The sequence below is a fragment of the Caloenas nicobarica genome, chromosome 1 (assembly GCF_036013445.1).
Source record: "Caloenas nicobarica isolate bCalNic1 chromosome 1, bCalNic1.hap1, whole genome shotgun sequence".
NCBI classification, from domain to species: domain Eukaryota; kingdom Metazoa; phylum Chordata; class Aves; order Columbiformes; family Columbidae; genus Caloenas; species Caloenas nicobarica.
This window is the reverse complement of record NC_088245.1, coordinates 139,367,645-139,391,542: the sequence shown is the minus strand read 5'-3', so window position 1 is coordinate 139,391,542 and position 23,898 is coordinate 139,367,645. Positions and strand designations below refer to the sequence as shown.

At 46.1% G+C, this 23,898-nt stretch overlaps 1 protein-coding gene across 1 annotated transcript in view; it reads right to left on the bottom strand.

The window, feature by feature from the left end:
• The window catches only part of ARHGAP31 (Rho GTPase activating protein 31), a 64,906-nt gene extending 41,898 nt beyond the window's left edge, over positions 1-23,008 (bottom strand). The window contains exon 1 of the mRNA XM_065638359.1: positions 22,270-23,008. Within this exon, the coding sequence (XP_065494431.1) occupies positions 22,270-22,369 (100 nt within the window). The 5' untranslated portion in view covers positions 22,370-23,008. The remainder of the gene's footprint in view (positions 1-22,269) is intronic.
• Between the last annotated feature and the right edge of the window lie 890 nt (positions 23,009-23,898).

Here is a 23,898-nt window from a genome sequence, read left to right as displayed (position 1 = left end):
GGAAGCCACACTGCCTGGATGTTTAAAATTAGACAGGGGATTACTCTGAAGGGAATGGTCCTGCACAGGCCACTGTGACAAAGACAAAACAACTTTGCCAGCCTTCCTATTTTGTCATCAGGTGATGCCTTTTAAGCCACAGTGAGACCCCCTGGAAGAGTATTGCTGCATTAATTATAAAGAAGGGCATATAATTCTAGCACTCACTACAACAAGGGAGAACTGCAACCAGCAGCTGGAGTCTAAAGTGGATACTAAAGCATGCGGGAAGAAAGGCTACTTGAAAATCTTCCAGCCAAATCATTTTCCAGTGGGAAAGTGTGCATTTCACAGAATCAAAACATTTCACTGGAATGCAGGGATTCAGATGGATATTTCAGCCAAATAAGCAATCAAATATATTGTGTCTAGAGGGTGAAATATGTTCACTTCCATATCGTTATTTTGAATATAATATAACCTTTCGGAGAATTTTTATTTAGGGGAAGTTTCTACTTTTTTATTCTGATTCCAGATGAAAGGAAGCCTTGCAGTAGGGAAAGATAGAGCACAGTGCAAAACAGGAACCCGCTCTGATGGATATCAAGTGATATCATCAATGACTGGCTAGTGTTTGCTGCTCTCTATACACTTCTGAGGACAGCAGCACCATTCCTTGCAAGCTGAAGCCCAGGATGTTGTGTTTCTTGTCAATGAATGAGAGAAAAATGAGGCAAGTGTTCTAGGGTTGCTTTTCAACCCTCATGATACAAAAAACCCTCACTTGAAATCTTGCTTGTATCTCACGTCCCCCCTTATGAGGATGAAACCCCAGCTCAGTCTCACAGAATGTGCTTTGCTGCCATCAGCAAAAATCTAACCCCTTGGCAAGGAGTCGTGAATTAACAGGGAATAAGTATCGTTCTCATCCCAAAGGTGCAAAAAATGAGAAACAGAAATGAGTTGACAGCCCGAGGTCATGCAATGAGTTAGTGGAAGAGCTAAGGTTAGAGCCCACAGCTTTGATTCCCGTTCTGTAACTAAACTACACAGTTTTCTTGTATCTGAACTCCTGGTAAATAGAAACTAACCTTCAAAAGTTCGGAAGTTGTTAAGGCAGGCAGAGATTGCAACTGGCTTATCAGAATCACTGACCCAAGTTGAAAATCTCACACAGATGTGTTTTTCTGGGAGAGACTCAATTCTTCCCAGGCATCTACCAAAGCAGAAAGACCCTCCCTACCCAAACTTCTAACCAAAATCTGGACACACAGAGTAAAACCTCAGGAGGAAATTTACGTCAGAGAGCACTGATCAGACTCTTGGAGCAACCTTTTGGGTTGGTTGTCACAAAAGTCAGCCTGGTACTAAAATAATGGACTTCGGTACTCCTGTGCCTGGGAATGTCTGGAATTGGATCCATGCTTTGTGGCATCACTTCTAATTATTGTCTTTTTTTTCCTCTTGAATGGTTCTCTCATAACTAAATACCACAATAATGGCAAGAAGCTACCCAGAGGCCATCTGGGGAGAAACTGCATTATTTCTGATCATTTCAGGGAAGAGAGGTTGCTGGGGGATGGGAGAGAAGGCCTGAATTCACTGGAAAAGATGTCCTGTCTGTTCACAAATCAGTTATGCCAAACTTCTTGCCTTTCCTGTCTTCTGACTTCTTCCATCTCCTCAACTCTCCATTGGTTCCTTTCTTTACAGTTCATTTTCATTTCACAGGGCACTTGGTTTTCAGCATAACTTTCTTCCCGTGGAGAGCAAATTCAAGCCTCACCTTTGAGACTGGGACCAAGCTTTAAAATCCCTCTCCAGAAAAAAAGGTGCTTGGATCTGGCATTTACTATTCAGGCCCATATCTTCCAACTGCAGCTCTAAACTGGATCAAAGACTTTTGTCCCCAGCTTTTGTTCCCTTCTCTGTTCTCTTGAAATGTCAGCAAACATGATGGCTTTGTTGATGCCGTCAGGGTGGTCTGACCACTTCTCACGCTGGGCATGCAGATTGGGTAGCTGTGGAGCAGTCAGCAGTTCACTGGGTGTCTCCTCTAGGATGTTGTTGTTCTTCACACCAAGGCGGTGGCCTGAAGCAGCAACACTGCCATGAAATCAACAGAAAACAAATCCACCTCCAGCTGCCCTGGCTCGTACAGGGACACCCAGACTGTTTGTTCCAAACCAGCAGCTGCCGATGCTGCCAGGAGGACAGGAAACCACGCTGGGAACTCAGAGTTCTCCTTGGATATTAGGATGGATATCCACCCCTTCAGACATTGCCCACTTCGTATGGAGGAAGGCTCGAAATATACAAGTTACTGCTGCCTCCAGAGCTGACAGACTGCAGGGGTGTCAGAGCCCCTCACAGCGGTTCTAGTTCTCTGCTGTCTTCCAAGTGGAAATGGTTTCTCTCAAGCCCAAGCCCGGGGGACACAGGCACGTCCTTCCCCAGGCCCCTCCTGTCATCTCCCTAGACACACCTAGGGCTGCTCTCAGGTGGCCTGGGACCTCCCTGGCTACTGTTCCTTGCTCAGCGCTGGCTGCACTGCAGAGTGGGGGCAGACAGCACTGCTGGCCATCCTGACCCATGTTGTTCCCTGCAAGGTTATAGGAGAGCCTGTGCAGAGCCCACCAGGGGAGTACCCACAAAATGTGTCTGCCAGCTGTCACAGTGTCATAGGGCGGTTCACAGGAGGGATGGGGTAAAAGATAGGCTAGGAGTCAACTTCCAACGATAGGCCATATTTCTCTGCCCCGTCACAGGAACCACTTTCAGCCTGCACTGGCTGGTAAGTGTTGCCTTACATCACTCCTCCGCCCACCTGAACTGTTTGTACCAAGGGGAATCCTCAGGGTTTCTAGGATGTTTGTCCTGCTCTCTCTCTGCTTTGCCTGCCAGTACACTACAACATATCTGCCATGGCTTCTCAGCTGTTCTGAAATAACACATTTGGCTTCAGTCTGAAGAGCCCGAGTAGTGCTGGTCTACAGCACTTCCCTGATAGCCATCATGTTAAGGATGTGATCATATTTAGGAATGAGCTGAGGCTCTTTCTGCTCTCTGCTCTGCACCTCTCAGGTTCAGTCAACCTTTTCCTGCCACAATGCTTTCTTCCACTGTTTATTACTAATTCATTTTCTCCAATTACAGCAGCAAAGGGCCCTGGCCAAAGAGGAATTTTGCAGCATGTCTCAAAAAAGATCGTATTTGTCTGCAGCTTGCCTTCATTTAAGGAAGGTCATTCTGTGGTCAAGCATTCTCAAAACAGACAATGCCTTGTCTCCAGGTCTCCAGAACCTCCCATCTGGGCACTGTCCTTAAAGCTTTCAACTTGAGTGCTCCTCTGATACCTATCCAACCTCACCAATACTTTCTCAGCAGTCTGTCCTTCAAGACCAACACAATCTACTTCTGTTGGAGTTGATGCTACCACCATCTTCAATACCAACAGCAGTAAGTTACGACAAAGCTACTTGTTGACAAATCCACCTAAAATTTGGTTATTTTTTTCACTCTTGACACCAGTTGTGTCCTGGTGCATTCTTTGGACTATCCTGGAGCTAATTCATGGCTCACTCTGGTGGTAACACGGAAAGTGTGGATGTCGTGGAAGCACTGAGTCACAGGCGAGATACGCAAGTACCCACGTCATGTAGACGTTGCTTTTGTTCTGCTGTTCCACCAACCTAAATCATAAGGCCCTTCTACAGCTGGGAACACTCACGGTGTATGCAGATTTGAAGTACTTCCACACCAGTTGGCTGCAGTGTCCCAGATTTATACTAGTGTCACTGAGGTCAGAAGCTGGCCCGATGCCGTGCAGCCTGTGCTTCTGGAGGAGATCAGTGGTAAAAGGCAGTATGCTGAAATGGAGGCAAGGTGTCAAGAGGGCTGCAAGGTGCTGGAAAAACTTTTCAGAGCCACAGTAATAAAATGAAGATGCCCTTTCTCTGTCAGCACGTGAGTCCCTTTTACTTCTTGTGTCTTGCCATTAGAGATCCTCTGTGCTGGAGCCCTTGAAAGGACACATGGGGTGCCCAGAGCCACATCCTACGGAATCTCTTGGCTTGTACAGCCCTGGTCCATCCAACTTTGCCACACAGCCGTGTATGTTCCCTTCTATTCCACAGCTTCATACACCAGAGGACAGCTGGGTAGCGGACATTCAGTCAGGCCAGCTGTCCCTCTGGCCCACCTGAGAAGAGCAGGAAAGGGACTGCAGGGAGACACATCACTAGAAATGCATGAAGTGCAGAAGCAGCTGTCATGGAGCACAGACCAATGGCCTGCTCCCATGGGCACAGGTGGTCCCATGAGAGTTAAAGCCTGGTTTCACATGCAGCGTTTGGGCCGTCCTAGGTTTTAGGATGGCTCTGGGTAGAGATGGGAGTTCGTTATATGAATCCTGCACATAATGCACTAGCCTTGATCTGAACTAATGGGCATAACAGCATGGTTTAGCAGCATGGCCTGGTTCATAACCCCCTTGGTTTTGTGTTATGCAAGCAGACATTTGGGCGGACGATGTCTTGTTGGACTCAGGCTGGAAGGGGAGATGGCAAAGTGGGTGGGAGTCAGAGTCAGTTGTATGCCAGCAAGCTTGTCCTGCTCAGAAGAAACAAAGGAAACATTGCAAAAGATAGTGGCATTCCCAAGGAATCCACTCCTGACTCTGGCTTGCCTGGCTGCAACCTGAGACTCCTTTATAAATCGCATCAGGAAGGCAGCATTGGCCAACAGAACACAACAGCTAATCATGAAATCCAAAGAATATCCATTATGTGCTCAGCTAGTGACATTTTAAAGCCTATAATTTTTTGCATCTGTAGTCTCCTGGCCTGTAATATTTACTCTCCCTTCCCTCAGAGCCAAGCTGGAGACAGACTCAGATAAAAACCCTGCAGCTGAACAGCCTGGATTTCAGGGAAACTGGACTCAGGCATTTACACTGACCAGAGCAATCTGAGAAGAACCAGTTCAAAATGAGCTGGGCTCCAGATAGGCATGTCCATCTACCACTTTGGGCAGGAGACAGCAGAGGCCAGTGCCAGACCTCCAGAGCGTAACCCAAACAGACTTTTGAGATATGTAAAACTCAGGTGCAACTCAAGTCAGCTTTGTAGACAGCTTTGTAGACCTGTAGACCTTTGTAGACAACAGGCACAGGGTCTTTTTCTTCTGATTTCTGGTTTTGTTGGGGAAATTTCTTAACTTGGATTTGGTAGCACTTGGGTAACCTCAGTTGTCTTTTACACAACAGCCTGGGAACTCCAGACAGGAGTCTTTACAGAGGGTTCAAAAGAGAGAATTGGAAAAATAAGAATTCAGGAAACAGGTATGTTAGAACCTTGCTAGCAAAAAGGCAAAACCATTGTGTGCACACAAATTTAGAAGCACCAACAGCAATATCCTTTGAAGGAAAACAGCAGTGATTTTTATTATTGCCTTATATGAGTTCAGAATTTTGCAAAGTTAAACAAAGCAATTATAAAGCTGGATATTTAAAAATACTTAATATTTCACAGTCTCCTTTGAGATGAATCAGGTATTCAAACATCTGGGGACTGCAAAATCCATCAGGAAACACAGACAGATGAGACACATCAAGACAGGAAGGTTCAGGGCTGCCATCGGAGAGACAAGGAACAGCAGGAGATTCCCACAGCTTCTTTTGGGTAAGAACTGTTAGTACTACATGGATGTGTACACTAAACAAAAAGAGGAAGAAAAAGAGAGGGCTAAAAAAGGTTTTTGCAAGTCTCCTGCTGTTCTGTGTCTTTCTCACTTTGCTCTGATCTCTCTGTACATGTCACTGGCTGGCAGGATGACCGCTTCCTGATTTCATATTTAATTCTTTCTATATAAAAGGAATTTAAAGGAAATTATTACAAATGGTTTGGCCACACCGCATCAAGTCATTGGAAACTATTCCATTACCCCTGATTGGTTTTTTCCTCCTTTTTTTTTTTTTTTTTTTGGTCCTTTAACAGAAAAGTTAGACATTTTCCTAAATGCTTTCCAGACTTGAGCTATTCAAAGATCGCATGTGGAAGGCAAACACAGCCCAGGCCTGAAAGAAAGAGGCTCTCATACTGGACATCCCAGTAGCCTGGGGCATTGCAAGCAGCGTCCTCGGCAACGTTTCCTTTCAGAGAGCTGTTGCTGCATGAAACTGCTTTGGGTGTAGCAATCCTGTGCTCATCCCACAGGCACTTCATGAAAGAGGCAACTGTTCCATGTTGGGAACGCAGAGAAACCTCTGGGCAGCAGTGGCTGCTGGAGGCGCCCGGATTAAAGCCCCATTGTTTTGCCCACTCCAGCAGTCCTGCGAAACCGGTCCCTGATGAAGCCCCTGTCTGTCCAGTGGTTTAGCAAGAGGCAAAAAAAGGAAATACAGTCGTTCCTGGGAATAACAAAGATATGGGGAAGCAAAGAAAGAGGAAGCAAAAAAAAAAAATCCTTTAACACACTACGCTTCTTCAAATTCAAATGCCAAGGAGTTGGGTTTCTGGACTGTGGTTTTTTTGTTTTTCTGACTCCTAGATTTCACTGTCCTAAGGGCTTTGAGACACTAACAAACACATTGCAAACACACGAAGGGGTGTTGCAGGAAAAGGGCGTTGAGATCATACTTAATCAAACTTCCTCACATTTTGATAGCTGCAGTACTGCTGTATAAGTCAATCATTTCTTTGCCTTTGCAGTTCTCTGTAGCCAACACAGCTGAGCCACACACTTCAGGCCAAGACCTGTATCCTGATGTTAGTACATGGCTGATGGGTTTCAGAGGATAAAAAAACCCACCAGGCTAAGTTAATCTCCTTGCACAGGTCTGTCTCAAAGGGGGATGAACTGTACAATCTAAAAGCAGGAACTTGTTGGACACTGTAAAATCAGATAAGTTTTGATTCATAGCACAGGCTTCCAAAGCAAAGCAAGCTGAGGCATGGCATGCCCTCAGTGGGCAATGATGCTGAGCACATTTAAATGCTAAGTATTGCAAGCTTATCTAAGCGAGGCAAAGCTGCTCTTGCTCACGCCCATGGACTCTGGAACTGATCAGTGACCGAAGCTCATTCTAAAATCAGTTAGGCACCAAAGAGGGAATGAAAAAATGTAGTTAATTGATGAAAAAATGCGTCACTTGCAATGCAGTAACTCAACAGCATCTCTTTGCACTTTCCAAAACCAAGCTTGTTTCAAGGGCCAAAAGGAGCCAGAAATAATTCCCTCACCTCTTTCTCTGGCTCAGTTTTAGGTAAGAATCTGGAAAAGGAGTTTTGAATAACAAGAGTTGTTGTCACTGTGAGCATCTCCCTTTACTCTCCGTTGTTTCTGGTGTACACTATTCCTGTCTATCCTCTATCTCTCTGTACCCAAAAAAGCATCTCTTCGTCTGCTCTGTCCCTACTACCAAATCTGTCAGGATTTTGAATTTTCCTCCCACTTATAGCCCTCTCTCTTCTAACATTCATTGGCAGTCTCCAGTTGTTTTGATCTTAGACTAGTTTTTCCAACCTCTCCCTCCTCTATTTCAAACATATTGGGATTTACGCACATGCTTTCTCCACTCCACCTCTGCCCTTATTCCCCTGCCGTTATTCCCTTTCCCCATTCGTTCCCTCCGGTCTCCTTTTTCATTTCTCTGCCACACTTCTTCCCTTTCAGCTGTTTCTTTGGATGCATTATCATTAGCTTCTATCAATAACCTAAGGCTGGGCCTGCTCCCAAAACCAGAATCAATTGAAATTGCTGCCAGTGACTTGTAAGGGGCAGTCCTTTCCATGAGCCAGCAATGAACCATGCCACATGGTGTGCAAAGAGAAAGCTGTGCTATTGCATATTCTCCCTTCTAAATCAGAGACTACAAAATGAAGACTGCAGTCTTGCAGAAAGTCTTTGTAGCACTTTTTTTATTTTCTTCTTATAGTTCTTTTTTTTTTTTTTTTTTTTTGCAAGATTAGCAGAACTTAAAACAGCATCCTGGACAAATTCCAGTTTAGGGTAGTCTCTTCTGCTATTTCAGATAGATGCTGCATTGTTTTTCCATTTCCTAGACCCAAAGGTTAGGTGGTAAATGGCTGTCACATTCTCGTCAAAGCTAAAACATCAGGTATCAGGGCAGAGGCCTCACTAATTCAGAAGAAAGCACTAGCAACCTTCCTCTCGAGGTACACAATGCCACCCTGGTGTTCCTCACACCTCCCTCTCAGGCTCTTGGTATGCCTGAGGAAGACAAGCTGGGTGAGCACCATTCTTTTCTGCCCTGTCACCCAATGTGGCACTCCCCACAGCTCAAAGAGCCCACTTTTCAGTACTGGGTGATGAAAACAGCTGAGACCCTTCACATTTAATAATAATAATAAAAACAATAATCATACTGAAAACTTCATACCAAAAAGAAGATGATACCAGTGTCATTTAACCACTGAGGGGAGCAGGATGTAGAAAAAGGAGTGGTCAAAGGTATCTCACTGAGTCAAGCAGTGGCAGGAGTAGAGCTTGCCATAGCCTGTGGCATGCCACCAGTGTGACTCCTACCACCTCCTTTGCTCTACACAATTCAAACTCCAATCTGAGCAACTCAGTCTTCATTCACATACAAACACTGGAACATAAAGAGAAAAGCAAAAGGTGTGCTCCTAAGCTGCTCATATCGGAACAGGCTCCCCAGGGAGGTGTCACGGCCCCAAGCCTGGCGGTGTTCAAGAAGAGACTGGACAACGTCCTCAGACACATGGTGTGAACTTCGGGGCTGTCATATGGAGGGACAGGAGTTGGACTCGATGATCCTTGCGGGTCCTTTCCAACTCAGGACATTCTATGATTTTGTGATTCTGAGATCTCTGCCAGGTCACCAAACCGGATACAGGATAAAGGAAGCCAAGCTGAGGGTGCAAAAATCTCATTTCACACATGAACATCCATGCTCCATTTTAGCCACCAGTACTGCCTCGGCATGGAGCATGGAGTGGATGGCGCTGCCCGGGGTATGCATGGAGCTCTTCCCAGTATTTCAGACAACTGTGCTGCTGGTAGCTTGCAAAAGCAACTCATCTGAAACTGCTGACACGTGTCAAATCCCCCAAGCAGCGTTACTGGCCCAGACAAGTGAGTCTGAGGAGCCATTTGGCCAGGAGCACAGAGCCCACGTGCTGGGGGCCAGCCTCTTGCTCCCGGGGCTGGGATAATTGGACATTGTTCGGCCGCTGAATTGATGCTCTGTTGGGCTGCAGGCTTGTCTTGTAGGGACAAGCTAATTAACATGCAAACTGCCAAGGGAAGGAGAGAGTCAGCTATGGCCCTCACCCCTTCCTCTCCTCCACCATAAACAGGAGGTTTGTGTGCAACCACAACATCCCAACGCAAGGAGGGGAGAAGGGGTGAGGAAGGGAGATGCTCCTTGAATACTTCGCATTCAAACTTGAATATGGGAGCCCCTGTCAGACATGGGAGAGGATTTTCCTGCCATACCCAGGTTTTTGTTTGCAGTCTGTTCCCTGTGAACTTGCAAGCAACACCCAAAGCTGCCTGGAGATCTCAGCAGCAGGCACTGCCACGCTTGCTGCCTTCTTTCCCTTATCCCGCATCAGGCGAGTTCCCTCTTTTCACCACCACAGCCCAAACAAAGAGCTGAAAGCTCCTGCAGAGACAGGACAGCACTAAATGTCCCAACGTCCACATTGGTGTCACCATGAGGCAAAGCAAGTAGCACTATTGCTATCAGCCTCTTTTCAAGGAGGCAGAAGTGTGGGAATTGATAGAAATACGGCACTTTAAAAGCTAAAATATCTTTCCTTAAGTGCAAGAATTGATGTCAGGCGCACCTATACTGTCCCCTGAATCACAGCTATACAAAATCTTTTCATAGGCTGCAAACATTCTCTGACAAGAGGCAGGAACACATTTTTCTGATTTTTCCCTCTCTCCCAAAGAAAACGCACGTCTCTTTCTCCTTTTTCTACCAATGCCCACTTAAATTTGCTTCATAGGTATATAATATTGCAAAGAAAAGCCTTGCTGTCACCTTTTGTCTATCTTCTAAATCCTTCCACCATCCTGCAGTGAGTTCAAAACTAGTAAGAGATGCATGAAAAATCCCATGTAGGGAACCATTATTAGAGCAGGGATAAGCCTCCAAAGCCCTTAGGATCCAGAGCTGCACTTCACGTCTGTCTTTAATGCCCAAGAGCTAACATCAATAATTTAATGAGTGCTTTACATCCTGAAATATTTCACAAACCACAAAAACAAGACTCACTTCACCCAGCTCTAGGCTGGGAGGGGACAGCTGTTGAGATGGGCAGAGCAACGCTACGTGACAGTTTCGGACACTGAGTGAAAAAACAAATCACAGCTCCAGCTGAAATTGCTTCTGGAAAGGCAAAGACACAGCATAGTGTATACATGTGTTAAAAAAAAAAAAAAAAAAAAAAAGTCCCTATCCCGTAGATACAAATGATAAAGCAGAACTTTTTTAAAAGGATTTGGGCCCTTGTTTTCCACTGTGCCCAAATGGCAGCATTTCCCTAAATGGTGACAAGTCAACAACTTGACTGAACTGATACTACGCCCGACATCTTCTGAATCACTCTTCCTGCAGCAGATTTTCTTGGGCAACTCCTGTGCAAATGCTAACCAGACATAAACCTGCTTAGGGTGTAATTGCTGCAAGCACAGCTTAAGGCTGAACAGCAGCATGCTTATTGAGCTGCCATGTTTTGGAGCCTAAGTAGTATCCAGTTAATCTTCTCAAATCTTGTTATTGCAGCAGAGTGACAGATGGGTATTCTAGCAGGCTAGAAATGAGGACTAATTAGGACTCCTAGCCCTTCTTTCTACTTATCACATTAGTTCCTTCTCTGCCTCTGAAGCCAGTGTACAAGCAGTGCCCAGGGGCTGCCCCCACCACTAGGCTCTGCCTGGCACCCTGAGAATGGGTCACCTGTGCCTGGCTGTTACAAGGACAGGGATCCTCTGCAGGACAATGTCTAGAGGGGGACCCCAAATTGAAGCTATTAGGATCTGGAACTGAATTTCCTGACTCAGACCCCGTTTGTGGCTTTACACAGCAAACCTTGGGCAGCAGTGTGTGATTGGCGCTCGCTATCAAGCCGGGAAGGAAGAATAATGGACTCAATAGATCAAAACCAGCTCTTCCCATTTACCACTCTTAAGCCTGCCTTAGGTGCTGATGCTTGATATATTGACTTTGGCAACGTGCATGAGCCATGCTGGAAGTAAAGTTATTGAAATGGAGTGGGGGAGAAATACGGAAAAAAAACCCACAACTAAGTAAGGGGAACTGAAAACCCTTGACAGAAGGGAAAATCCCCCCACGTCCCCTCTGTAATCCTGAGCTGTCACCTCAGGCCACACCCCATGCTCCTTTTAGAGGCTCCAGGACATTTGTTTTAACATTTTTTGCTGCATTCCTCTACCTCGTTGTACTTCTGGTTTCCAGCTGGGACTGGAAAGGAGAGAACAGGATTACAGAAGGAAGCCTCTTGCTCTATTTTTCTGTCTTGATTAGAAGCAGAAGATGCAATAAATCTCACAAGAGAGTTTGTTCTCATTTTGCCTCTCATGTATCTGAAACTACCTGACCAGAGCAAGGGTAAGGAAAATGCCCACTGGGAAAATAAAAAGAGAAATATCCAAATGGTGTAGCAGTTCCCCTCTCCAATCTTGCAAAAGCAAAGCAAGCAATTCAGTCCTGCTGACAGCTTATTTATTTCACACAAGTTGCAGCACAGATGCCAGGGGGCCAGGAGGAGACTCACCCTGCCTGATCACACCTCTGAACCTCCTGAGGCGTGACTGCCATCGCTACCAGCAGCACCATAACGAGAGATGAATAGAAAAACAAGCACTAGCTGCACATGGAGCAAAGGGTTTTCCATAGGCTGGTTGGCCCTGTTGTACTGCCAAACTGCCTGTCTGCAACAGGACTGACAGTCACATTCACTGCTAGAGGTGCCAAATACAGAATACTTACTAGTATCAAAAATATCCCAACTGAAATATTCAGATCCAGATAAACAAACCCCTTTCCTGTTCTCTCAGTGTTCCAGGTTTGCTATATCAGCATTTTTTGGTGAGCCAGTGAATGCAGACAGTGAGGTCAGGCACAGAGCTATCCTGGATCCTCAGCCCTGCATCCCACACGTAGAGAAAGCTCGTGAGCACGTCAGCACGTTGTAGGAAAAAAAAAAAAAAAGGCAGTAGCAATGCTGCTGTGTTTGGCGAAAACTACAGAGGTATCCTTTAAATGAAACTTGTGCTGGAGAACCTGACCTGGTCTCCCATCTGATATTTTGTGGGAAACAAGTTACACAACTTAGTTACAGAAGGAGTGTCTCCTGGCCTTTTGGATGCTCAATCCCTATTTTAGAGATGCAGGTATGCCTCCTCTAGCCATTTCACAATGTGACAGTATTTAATCGCATTATAAAACCAAATGTACACGCGTTCCCAGATGGGAGAAAGCAAAGGACATGAGATGTAAAACTGGTTTTGCATTTGGTTTGGGGTTTAGTTTTTTTCTTTCTTTAACTGTTCTGTGCTTTACAGAACTAAGCAAAGCCCCCTGTTCCAGATGATAAATCTTCAAGCTGCTCCTGGCCCCAGAGAGCACAAGAGATAATAGCATTTCCAAAGGCATTTAGGTAGCTAAGCCTTGAGTGTAGAACAGGGCAGAGAGAGGAGCTGGAGATAAATGGCTATGAACCCAGCTCAGCTGCTCAGGTCATATTTCTGAGAGCAGCAGCCACAGCTGAGAATCCTGTACAGGGTGCGCATTTCCCCTCCCCTTGCCCAGTCCCTGTGCTAGAGAAGGGCATGTAACACAGCCACCACAAGAGAGACAAATCGGGCCACAAGCCCCTGGTTCTCTGCATGGTGCCTTTGGGGGGCTGTACAACCCTGACTTGAGAAAGGTGTGCTGCTTCACAACATTATTTGTAGGATTTCCATTAAACCAAGGCTATGCGCAGCTTTCATACAATGCAGTATATCAGGGTATTTAAAGCATACATTAACTTGTTTGAGCTGGCCAGCAGCAAGACTGTAGAAACCATTTAAAGAACAGAGGCTCTTTATGAGAAGACAATTCATTTTCAGCATTAACCTGAGCAGAAAGGATCCTTAGTGCTGTCCCAATTGCATGTTAGTTATTGAGTGGAACTGTGAGCCTAGGCTGGGAGGCCAAGGCCAATTTCTGATGGAAACTGTATAAATTACTAGGAATGTTAGAAGAATTAGGAAGCAGGTTGCCAGCAAGTGGAGGGAGGTGATCCTTCTCCTCTGCTCAGCACTGGTGAGGCCACACCTGGAGTCCTGTGTCCAGCTCTTGGCTCCCCAGTACAAGAAAGGCTTACTGGACCAAGCCCAGCTCAGGGCCACAAAGATGATTAAGGGACTGGAGCATCTCTCATATGAAGAGAGGCTGAGAGAGCTGTGACTGTTGAGCCTGGATAACAGAAAAATCAGGAGGGATCTTAGTGATGTGAACAAATACCTGATGAGATGGAATGAAGAAAAGGGAGCCAGGATCTTCTCAGTGGTGCCTGCTGATAGGACAAGAGGCACAAATTGAAAACAACCAAAAAAAATCCACCTGAACATAATACTTTTTTACTATGACGGTACTCAAAGGCTGGATTGGGTTGCCCACAGAGGTTGTGGAGTCTCCATCTGTAGAGATATTCAAAACTCAGCTGGATATAGTCCTGGAGAAATGTCTCAAGGTGACCCTGCCTGAGCAGAGGGTTTGGTCTAGATAATCGGAAGAGGTCCCTGCCCATCTCAATGATTCTGTGATTCTGTAACATTTTCTGCTGCTGTTAAGGTAACTTTACCCATACGGACACTAAATTACCTAAATCGAAGCGGCCATCCAGCCAACGCAGCGTTGTTTGGAACTGGAGCTGTCACACATGGCTGTGGGCACCAGGATGGAGGTGGACTGGTCTGAGCCTTGTCGAGGCTGCTGCTCCCAAATGGGAGGACAGCAACTGAGGCAGAGGAACTGAAGGCAAGTGCAAACAGCATGGGTTTTACTTTATCCCTTTTAGTGCACTGTTAAGATCAAAAGTGCCTCCACCGGGCTGAAAAAAGGGGAATCTAATCCAGCTGCAGGGTCGTGTTCAAGGCAGGAGGGTGAGACAGAAGAGGACTGGGACTTCCCTGTCTGCTTAAGTGGGCTGTGCCAAAAGACTTGTAGCATTAGGGACTAAATTCCTTGCTCTCACACACAATAACAGCATTGATTTAGCACTTGAATGAGGGTGAGGTTTAGTATTGGCGTCTATAACTTTATTACATGCAAGGGCCTAGACATTTGACAACAAGCTAGGTCTCAAGCCCATGGTAAATCCTTTCATATCTGCAATCACACTGGTGCAGAAGACCAGAAAGTCTGCTTGTGGTTTCAGATAAATATAGAAAACAGAGGATTACATTATTGAATTAAGCACTAAAGTTAATAATAATACTACAGTTGCCTCATGTTATTTAATTTAACACTGAATTCAATTTATGTTATACTGTTCTCTGTGTTCATTGTAAACAAGGTGCAGATTTTTCTTTTGTTGACAATGCAAAACACATTCACTAAAGTTATCAGCAGAGAAGCTGAAGGCTCTGGCATATGAACAAAGGACAACTGGGGCTTGGAGCTCTGGGAATGAACAGAAAGTAGACACTAGTAGGCAACTAGCAACACAAGTTGCCCTTAAAACAACCAGCAGTGGAGCCAATTAGCAGCCTTTATATTGTAATAAGGTATCTGTAGGTTTCCATATCAAAGCCCTAAGTGCATCTGGCACCCTGTTGGTGGTTTGGGACTGGAGGCAGACACTGGTAACTCTCCATCCTTTAATCACCGTCCCCTTGTATTTCACACTTAGGAAAACTGTACCCAGTGCAGCTCAGAGATCCAGTCAAAGCCATGACGTGGGCAGTCAGTCTGACAGCCACCCCACCCCATGCCCTTCAGGGCAGGGCTGGGTATACCATTACTGACAAGCTGTTTTCATCTCCCCTATTACTGTTCAAGTAGAAACACAAGAACATAAATTTTTGGCACAACCCTGACTGCCAGCAAATGTTGCTGCTGTAGAACTGCATCACATATGCAAAGCCCAAGTTACAGATGCAAGCTTTCTAGCACTTTGTTTGTGTCACGAGCTCTCCAAACTAGAAAAAGGCCTACACCAAAGCTTTGGATCCAAGCACTGCAGACAACTGGGGATCTCCCAGACTACTTGTTCACCATGTCTACATCAGCCTGTGTCACACATCCACCCTGTGCAGTGCCAGCATTTCATCCACAGCAGTCATTTCTTTGAGCCTTTGAGAGCAGCGGTATCGTGAGCACTGAAGTCCCTACTTCTTGATTTCCCAAGTCCAGATGAAATCAGCCGTTACCAACAAAGAGAAAACATTTACTGAATCAAAATGCCTTCTCTAATCTCTAATCTGCAGGTAAGACATGTAATTCATGCTGTTCTCAGGGAGTGAGGAGTAGGCAGGATCAAAATGGGGCTTAGTGCATGCAGACGACACGTGTGCCTCCTGCAGTGCTTGGCAAGGGAAATGTAAAGCGGGAGGCAGCATGGAAGGGCTCTTTACTCATCACACAGCCCTTGCAATGGAAAGTCAATACAGAACAAGAAGCTGAGCTCGCAACATGGCTGTTTAACTGCAGTAACACTATGCCACAGAGACACAAAAATCCAGCTCCCAGGAACCAGAAATAGACGGAGGAAGTAACACAAACATCTTCCAAAACAAGGAGGAACACTGGAGTAACAGAAGCAGACAGATGGCTTCTGCTCCTGTTGTTCCCAGTGTCTTTTTGCTCTCATTTTGTTGCCACAGAGGCTGATATCTGGGACTTATAATGCAATGCTCCGCCTGTTGAAGTAGGTGGAGAAAAAGCGACTTTTACATTATTAATAATTTCCCCATACACACATTGGCAGCAGAGTTCCTCACTCCTCTGTCCCCTGGACATGCCTTGGCAAACTCTGAAAAGGCCAAGAAGCTATTTTGCCCCCAACTCCAGCCCAGCTCTTCTACCTGCCAACTCATGTACTCAGTGTTCTGCCACAGCTCTCCTCTGCTGTACAATAATACAGTCCCACTTCTTTTACCCCCAAACTTCAGAGCCCAACAGTCCCTTTTGCTCCCATCACAAAGCTGAGAGGATGCAGCCTTAATTATCCACACAGTCTGCATGACTACAGCCAGGGACAGACTCCCATAGAGCACAGGTCATGTGGCTTCTTAGTATGTCAGCAGTGTGAAAATGTAGAGCAGATTGCAGCAGCACATCAGATTAAAAATTAAAAAAAAAAAAAAAAAAAAAAAAAAAAAGACTAATGCATTTCAAGCCAGGCCAAGAATCAGTTCTTGTCCCCTTCTTCTCCAAGCTCCTGCTGCTTCCTTCCGTACAGGAAGACAAGTGTTTGCATAGCCTCAGAGTGAGGTAGGTCAGGGAAGAGATCTGGATTGAAAGCAACCTGGCCACAAAGACAGAAAAAGGTGTCTTTTCAGCTCGATCAGTTCTTGAGACAGAAATCCCCAGTGCCACAGTTTCTAATTTTGAGAGTGGGATGAATGCAGCTCTTCATTCTTCTGCAGCAGATTAAATGGACCTGTGGCATTTTCATTTTTCCAAGGGGACTTCAGAAAAAAAATGGCCTTGTCTTTTTCCTCCATATTGCCATTAATGATCCTTCGGCAGTTTTCCCAGGACTTCCTGCATGCATCACTAACCAAAAACATCTACCCGAAAGCACGGGTATGCATTGGCTTCAAAACATCAACACAGGAAAAACAGCTTAAAAAATGTACTAAGTGGACACAAATGCATCTTTGTGTGGCACACACATACACTATGGGCTTGCATGCACCCTCACGCACGTCCCCACACACTCTTACAAACACATGCAGCTGCACATGTGAGTGTGAGAAAATGAAGCCACATGATCCAGAGAAGCTGCTTCATATCTGAGTAGGAGGTTTAACAGTTGGCTCCAAAGGGAGACTGCTCTCGAAGCAAACCACTTTCTTCCTGAGTGACAGGCCTCCTCATCCACCTGGGCACAGATGAGGCAGCTTCACAATGAAACACACAGCATCAAAATCAGGCAGCAGGTAGCATGCAAAGGGACTGTTACCAAAACAGCCAAAGAGTATCCAAGGCCAGCTTTCCTTTGTACAAAGCGTATCACCCCTGAATTACTGTTACTGTTTTCCCTCAGAAATACTTCCCTAACTTACAGTAAGGTCTTGACCTACTGCAGCTCTCAAAAGTGGTTAAGATCCTGCTTGGGGAGCCAGTGCAAGCCAGAACTACCATATTTATACGAGACCACTAGCACTAAATGAAAACTTTCTTTACTCTTTCATTCAAATGTAGTAGTGACAAGGCAGAAACCAGTCATTGCACAGCCATATTGCATTGAAGAACATCATATGGGCTACCCATACTGTTGTCTCCTCCCCCATATTACAATCCAGGGGCATGTAAGGGTTTCCTCACCCGTCCTCCTGTGCTACATTTGCAGACAACAGCTCCCTTTCCCCCTCCAGCCTCGGGGAGTGCTGCTGGCAAGGAGCCTCAAGCAGAGAGCATGAGCAGGTTCGTGGCTCCAAAGCTCCTCAAGTGAAGCAACTCTATTTCTACAGCAAATGACGAACAAAGCCAGTAACCAGCACTAGATAAACAGACAGAAAGTGGTTTGGGTATCACAGGCTGAGGATGAGAGGCATTGAGGGAGCAGTGGGGAGAGTGGTGGGGGTTAAGGGGAAAAGCTGAGCTCATTGCATCCCAACCAGGCAACACCAGGCAGGAAACAGATGTGCAAGAAACCACAGCAGGGTACAGCAACAGCAGCATTAACTCTCCAGCAATAGGGGAAGCTGGGACACACAGAGCTGACCTGCATCCTGAGAACAAGGCATCTTATCTGAGATTTGACTTTTTGTAGTCCTGTTAATACCTCCTATCCCAACATCTAGACACCATCATACTAAATATGAGGGAAACGATTCAACCTTTCTCCAAGTCCTATCTGTCTCTAAGCAAATGAAGCAAAGGTAGGTCTGAATCAGCAGCAGTTCCTATGCAAAAGACTGGATTATCTTTTAGCAGCACAATCAAATTTTTACAGATGCTTTCCATTTTTAAAAAAGGAAAGAGTACACACCTGGTTACGTACCTGAAATGCCAGCTTGAATCTCCCACAGTTAGAAGTACTGAGAATATTAGACTCTATTTTTACTTAGTCCCTCTCACTTTAACAGCTTTGACTTTTTCAGCCCTCTCTTAGAACACTTCTGTGACATAACCAGAAGCAAGACTACTCTTTGTGACTTTTTGTAGGCAGTTCAGACTGTCCTGCCCAAACTAAGGTTTGTGCACAACCTTGAGTCTTGTTTTCTCTGTTGGCCCATTTGTCACTAGAAAATAATACTGGTGTTATTACAGAACCTGAGGGCCTGACATGCAGCTCCCACTGCCTTCAGTAGAGGCACTATGGGTTTTTCTCTTCTGGAAACCAGGCTGGTTCTCGAGAGGCCAAAACATGGCCCTAATGTTAATCCTCAGGGCTAATATCTGTTAACTTTGTTGCACCTGTACAACACTTGAATAAAGTTTGACACAGAAAAATGTTTTAGTAGAGGAAATAAGCAATAGCCTCCTCCTACATGGGTGCCTATCCATGCCCGAAGCCTGGCACTGCCTTCTAGTGAAGCTCTGACACTCCAAAAGATCATTAACCTCCGTGTGCGGATTCAGTGCTGACAGCAGCAGAACAGGCACTATGTGAAATCAGATGACTTCTACTCATTGCTATTGCCAGTCACCATTCTTTTATGTCTTATGTGAGCTTTTCCTCAAATCCATTGCTACTAAAGTCATTGCTTGAGAATTTCAGTGGGAAGGAAGAAAAACTGATTCTTCCCTAAGTTTCTAGCCCTCTTGCCCATAGAAAGACTTGAAAACATAACTCAGATGCAAACTGAAGTTTCAGAAAACAGAATTTATCTCATGATTTTTGTGGCCTGAGTCATGATTTTAAATGCTTAGGAGTGCTGATAGCAGTCTGCCCCCATAAGGATCATGACCAGTCTCTGTGTAGAGACTGCCAGCAGGAAAAGGCCAAGTAGGGTCAAATGTGGTACTGACAGGGACTGACTTGAATAACAATAAATTCAACACATCTGAGCTTCAAACCAGCCACCAGACAGCAACATCTGTCAATCACCACTGACCTGGGTCAGATCTGAAGAATCAAATTAGGGCTAAAGGATTTTGTATCACATTTTTGTCTACCGAGCTACCCCACTGTACTTGATAAAGTCTTTCCATCTACACCTCTCTTAAATACTTTGTAGCTCTGCCACAGCTTTTATTGTATTAACATAAGGCTCTTTATAATAGAGCCTTAGGTACATCTGTCTGATAAGGGAGACAGCAGGATCTTTTCACCCTTCACTGAAATGCAGCCATCTCTGAAGCAGACCTTGGCATGTTATTAAACGGTTAAATTACAAGAGAGGAAATGCTGATACCTTAAGCAGAATATCTTTCTCTCCACTGGAATTTGGCAAGGACACAGGGACTAAGGTCCCTGCTGAAAGCACAAGCTACTCTTCAACAACCACAAGCATGTAGAGACTCAAGTTGTGCATCTCCTTCACAAGGCATCACACAAGCAGTACAGCACCCCCTAACTGTAACGGCCATGTACTAATCCCGAGGGAAAAAGCCAAACTGAATTGCCTACACTCGCCTTGGCCATGCTCTGTGCTCCCTTTGCCATCCCCAGCACCAGCAAAGCAGGTCTCTGCTCCTCGTCACCTGTGCAAGTGTGCAGGACCAGTCACACAAAGCAGCAGCACAGGACAGGGTAAAGCAGACCTGAGCATGAAAGCACAACTATCTGACTTGCGTCTTGACTCTCCTACAGCCTCTTCTTCTTTCCCAGTTAACCCTTCTAGGTGCATTTTAAAACCCGCTTTCACAAAGGCCCACAGCAAAACATTTTCTGGATAGCAGCCAAAGTGTTCTCACCCTCCTCATCATTCCCAGATACCACAGTCTTACATCTTCATGGTTTCCAAGTAGGGAACAACCAAAGCCTGCATCCCACCAGTTAAACACATAGTACTACCTAAAGCAGAAAGTAAGTTATTGCTTTATGTCTATACCAAAGCCCCTGCTTGCAGGAGTACTGGCTTCACTGGAAATAATTCTTAGTGTGACAACACAACTGTCCCAAAATCAACCATATCTCATACCCTAAATGCTCTTCTAATTTTGTTTCATAGTTACAGGTTGCAAGTTTGTGGTGTCCTGGTGACATCCAAACATTCATTTCCTTCCAAGATGTCACTTTGGCATACCTGGTCATATTCTTGTTGATCCTGAGAGGCCTACTAGCAACAAAATTCATATCTCTAATAGTCTCACTTCTTCTCCCCCTGTCCCAATGAATTGGATTGTACCAATCTAACTTATACCCTTCCCAATAAACCTATAACAATTGAGTCTTTCAGTTCTGGATCCCACGATGTGCCATTCAGCAAATAGCATTACTGCATGAAGGGAAAGGAACTTCATATTCTCCCCCACTGCTCCTCAGCATGGAGGGATAAGTAGGTTGAAACTGTGAACCATCCCACAAATGAGACTTGAGACAATGTCCTCCTTTCTGGAGCTCAAAAAACTATTAAAAAAAATTATGGGATTTCTGCTAATAAATTTTGCTGTTCTGGCCTAATTTCAGCTGCAGTAACTATCTTTCTTCCTTTAAAATCCGCCTTGCTGCTTCAATTGAATATACTGCCTGTGCCTGTTTTCCCTGTGTTGTTTTTCAGTGTTCCTGTAAAGAGCTGTAAATTTTTCCTCCACCACAGCAGCTCATATTAGCACTGAATGGAATTTATCTATCTGTACCTCATGCTCGCAAAGTGGTATCAGTCATTAAGTCTGCTATTTTGCTATTTCAATTCAATTGCCATTAAGGGCTATGTAAGTTAAAAGATACAGCAATTGTTAGGGACGACTCACCATGAAAGTGAATGTCTGGTTTTCCCCCATACCTAAATAAATCCACGTATATAACATTTTTATCTTAATGATATATGTACTGCCCTCTTCACTGTGCAACGGAAAGTTCGACTGTTATGTAGTCCATCCGCCTGCCAGTGCAGTTCCACACTGTACTTCATCAGCCAAGCTCATCAGCAAATGGAACGGATTGCACAGCCCTCCCCATATAAAGCTGACATTGCCTCTAGAAGCTTTTTTTGCTCAGAGTAGCCTGACATTGCTAAAAGATAGTTAATTCAAACTGGAACATAATGCTAAACCTGGAACATAATTCTCACATCAGGGGTGGTAACAGGCATAAATTTATTTTTCCTCTTGCTAAACTGCAGGTCTTTCTGTATGCTAAACTCTCAACTGCTTCTCTCGTCATCCAAGCCTCTTTAAGAAAAACCATTCTGCTCCTTCTCTCATCTAGAACCAACCATTTCAAGGTCAGGACCCTTTGATCTTATTGCAGTTACCTCTTCTCTGAGCTACCATGTTCTCATCTGATATCTGGGGGCATGAAGGTCAGGGGGAGGAGGAGAGGAAAGAAAGATAACAGGTAAGGTAGTGAAAATATTAGCTCAGCTGCCCCCTACACTGCACACTCATCTCTACTCCATACCACGCCCCAGTCTCTGTCCTTCCTCAATCCAGCAGCAAAAGGACAATATAGGAACTGTACTGGAGTCCAGGAGGGGCAGATGGAACACTCCCCGTTCCTCCTTACAGCCCTGTAGAACTCTAGTCTTGTGGACTTTGGAAGGATTTCCAGGTCCGGGAGGAGGCAAACACCAAGTTCAGTTCTAATTTCCGAACCTAGCTCCCTAAAAGCCTACCCCCTTCCACAGCCAGGTAGATAGGAGAGGGCACCATGATGTACAGCTGGCCACCTCCATCCACACTTAGGCAGCCTGAGAGCCCTAGCCCAGTCTTTTCCCCACATGCAGCTCTACTCATGCAAGGGTCATGCAAGCACGTCAACAAAGCAATCTTCTGATCATTCATTCATTGTGAGTAACCAGGCAGTGACTCCACTTCCCGGGGATAAACCAGCTCCAGGCTGTCTAGCCCTCAGCCTTGGGAAGGTCTGGTTTGCAGTCCTACCAGTAAAAAAAAGGGAGACGTGCTCTGCTCCTTCGCTACCAGAGTGAGAATAAAGAGGCATTTACCATCCTGCCCAGAGCTCTCCAGATACTCGGTCAGGTCGCAGCCGAATGCGCTCGCAGCTCCCTTCCTCTTGAGTTTCTGCTTGGCTCCCTTGTTCTTCATGAGGTTAGTCCCAAAAGAGGTTTGCTCCCCTCCTGCCTTGCCCCCCTCCCCCCAGCCTCACGCCAGGCAACAAAAAATCTTGCTCTTCTCAGACCACCGCCTGCATCCCACTCCCAGGGGGTGACATCGGGGGTCCTGTACAGCGTCCAGCTGGAGAAGTAAACATTAATCCCCACCAGATGTTGGGCTGCTCCTGTGGCAGAAGAAGGTCAGGTTGAGAGGAGGCTCCCCAGCTGGCAGCAGCAGCGATCATAGCCCGAGCCCGGCAGGGTTCTCATCAGAGGGAAGTGGGTGGTGGACGGGTGCCCACATCGGAGCTGGCAAGTTGGGGGGCAAGCGATGGTGGGGAGGAACGTCTTTCCCTCAGCACGGTCCTGGGACCCTCCACAGCCACCTTCTGGGTTTTGTCAGCCACACTGTCGCCACTTCCAGCAGAAACTGTCCCAGTCTGGTCTTCCTTCTCTCAGCTTTCGGAGGAGACTGGAAGTTCAAACGGACTAATGAAAAGGGACCGGGGAAGAGTCTGCACAAGGCTCCTCTTTGGCTCCCCCTCTTCCCCTCCTCCTGCCTTCGGACAGTTAGAGGAATGAGAAACCAGCTTCCTGTCCTGACTCCCGCTCGCTCGCTCTCTCCTTTCCCCCGTTCTACAAATCCTAGGATTATCCAGCTCAAAAAAAATGCTGAAAGGAAGTTAGCTGAGGAGGGAGGCGGAGGACGGTTTTTGGCAGTAAAGTGCGTGTGTGTGTGTGCATGTGTGTGTGCGCGCGCGTGTGTGTGCAAGAGGCTGAGGGAAGGCAGGGAGAGGAGTTGGGGAATGGGGCTGGGGCCGAGGGGAGGAAGAGGGCAAGCCTGTCCTGACAGTCGACAGATAACGGACTGCCTGAGAGGAAATCACTGCCAGCCCAGCCGAGCCCAGCCGCAGCCCGTGGCGCGGTCAGACGCTTCCTGCGTTACCAACGCTTGGCTCTGAAAAGGCCTGAGGAGGGGCCGGTGAGGAGGAGAGAGACCAGGAGCTGCTCCAGTGAATCTCAGCCTCTCTTCGTTGAGTCCTTCATCACAAGGCACCTTCCTGCCCTCGAACATGACTCCATCATTTCAGGATTTGCCTTCCTCCACAGAGGCGCAGGCTGGAGTTAGCAAAGTGCAAGAAGGGGGCAGAAAGTTGGGAAACTAAAGAGAGGGGGGAGGAGGGAGACCTTCAGCTACCTCCTCCCCAGCTCCCTGGCAAGCAGAAATAGATGCCATCTGGGCATGTATGTTCACGTACTTTTGAGTCAGCTACCAAAAAAAGGCTCCCCTTGACCAGCCAAGGGGTTTAGAGATAAGGAACAGAAATCACTCAGTGGCAGCAAGAAGGGAAATGGGACAGGTCTACACTCAGGCCCTGAGTCTTGCTCCCCCCACCCAACATTTTTCTAGTCTAACCTTCAGTACATGCATATCTCTGCTCATAAGAGCAGGCACTTGCACTTTCCCCACATTTTTTATCCCAGAAGTCCAGACCTCCTTACAGGGGTGGGCTGCATGCT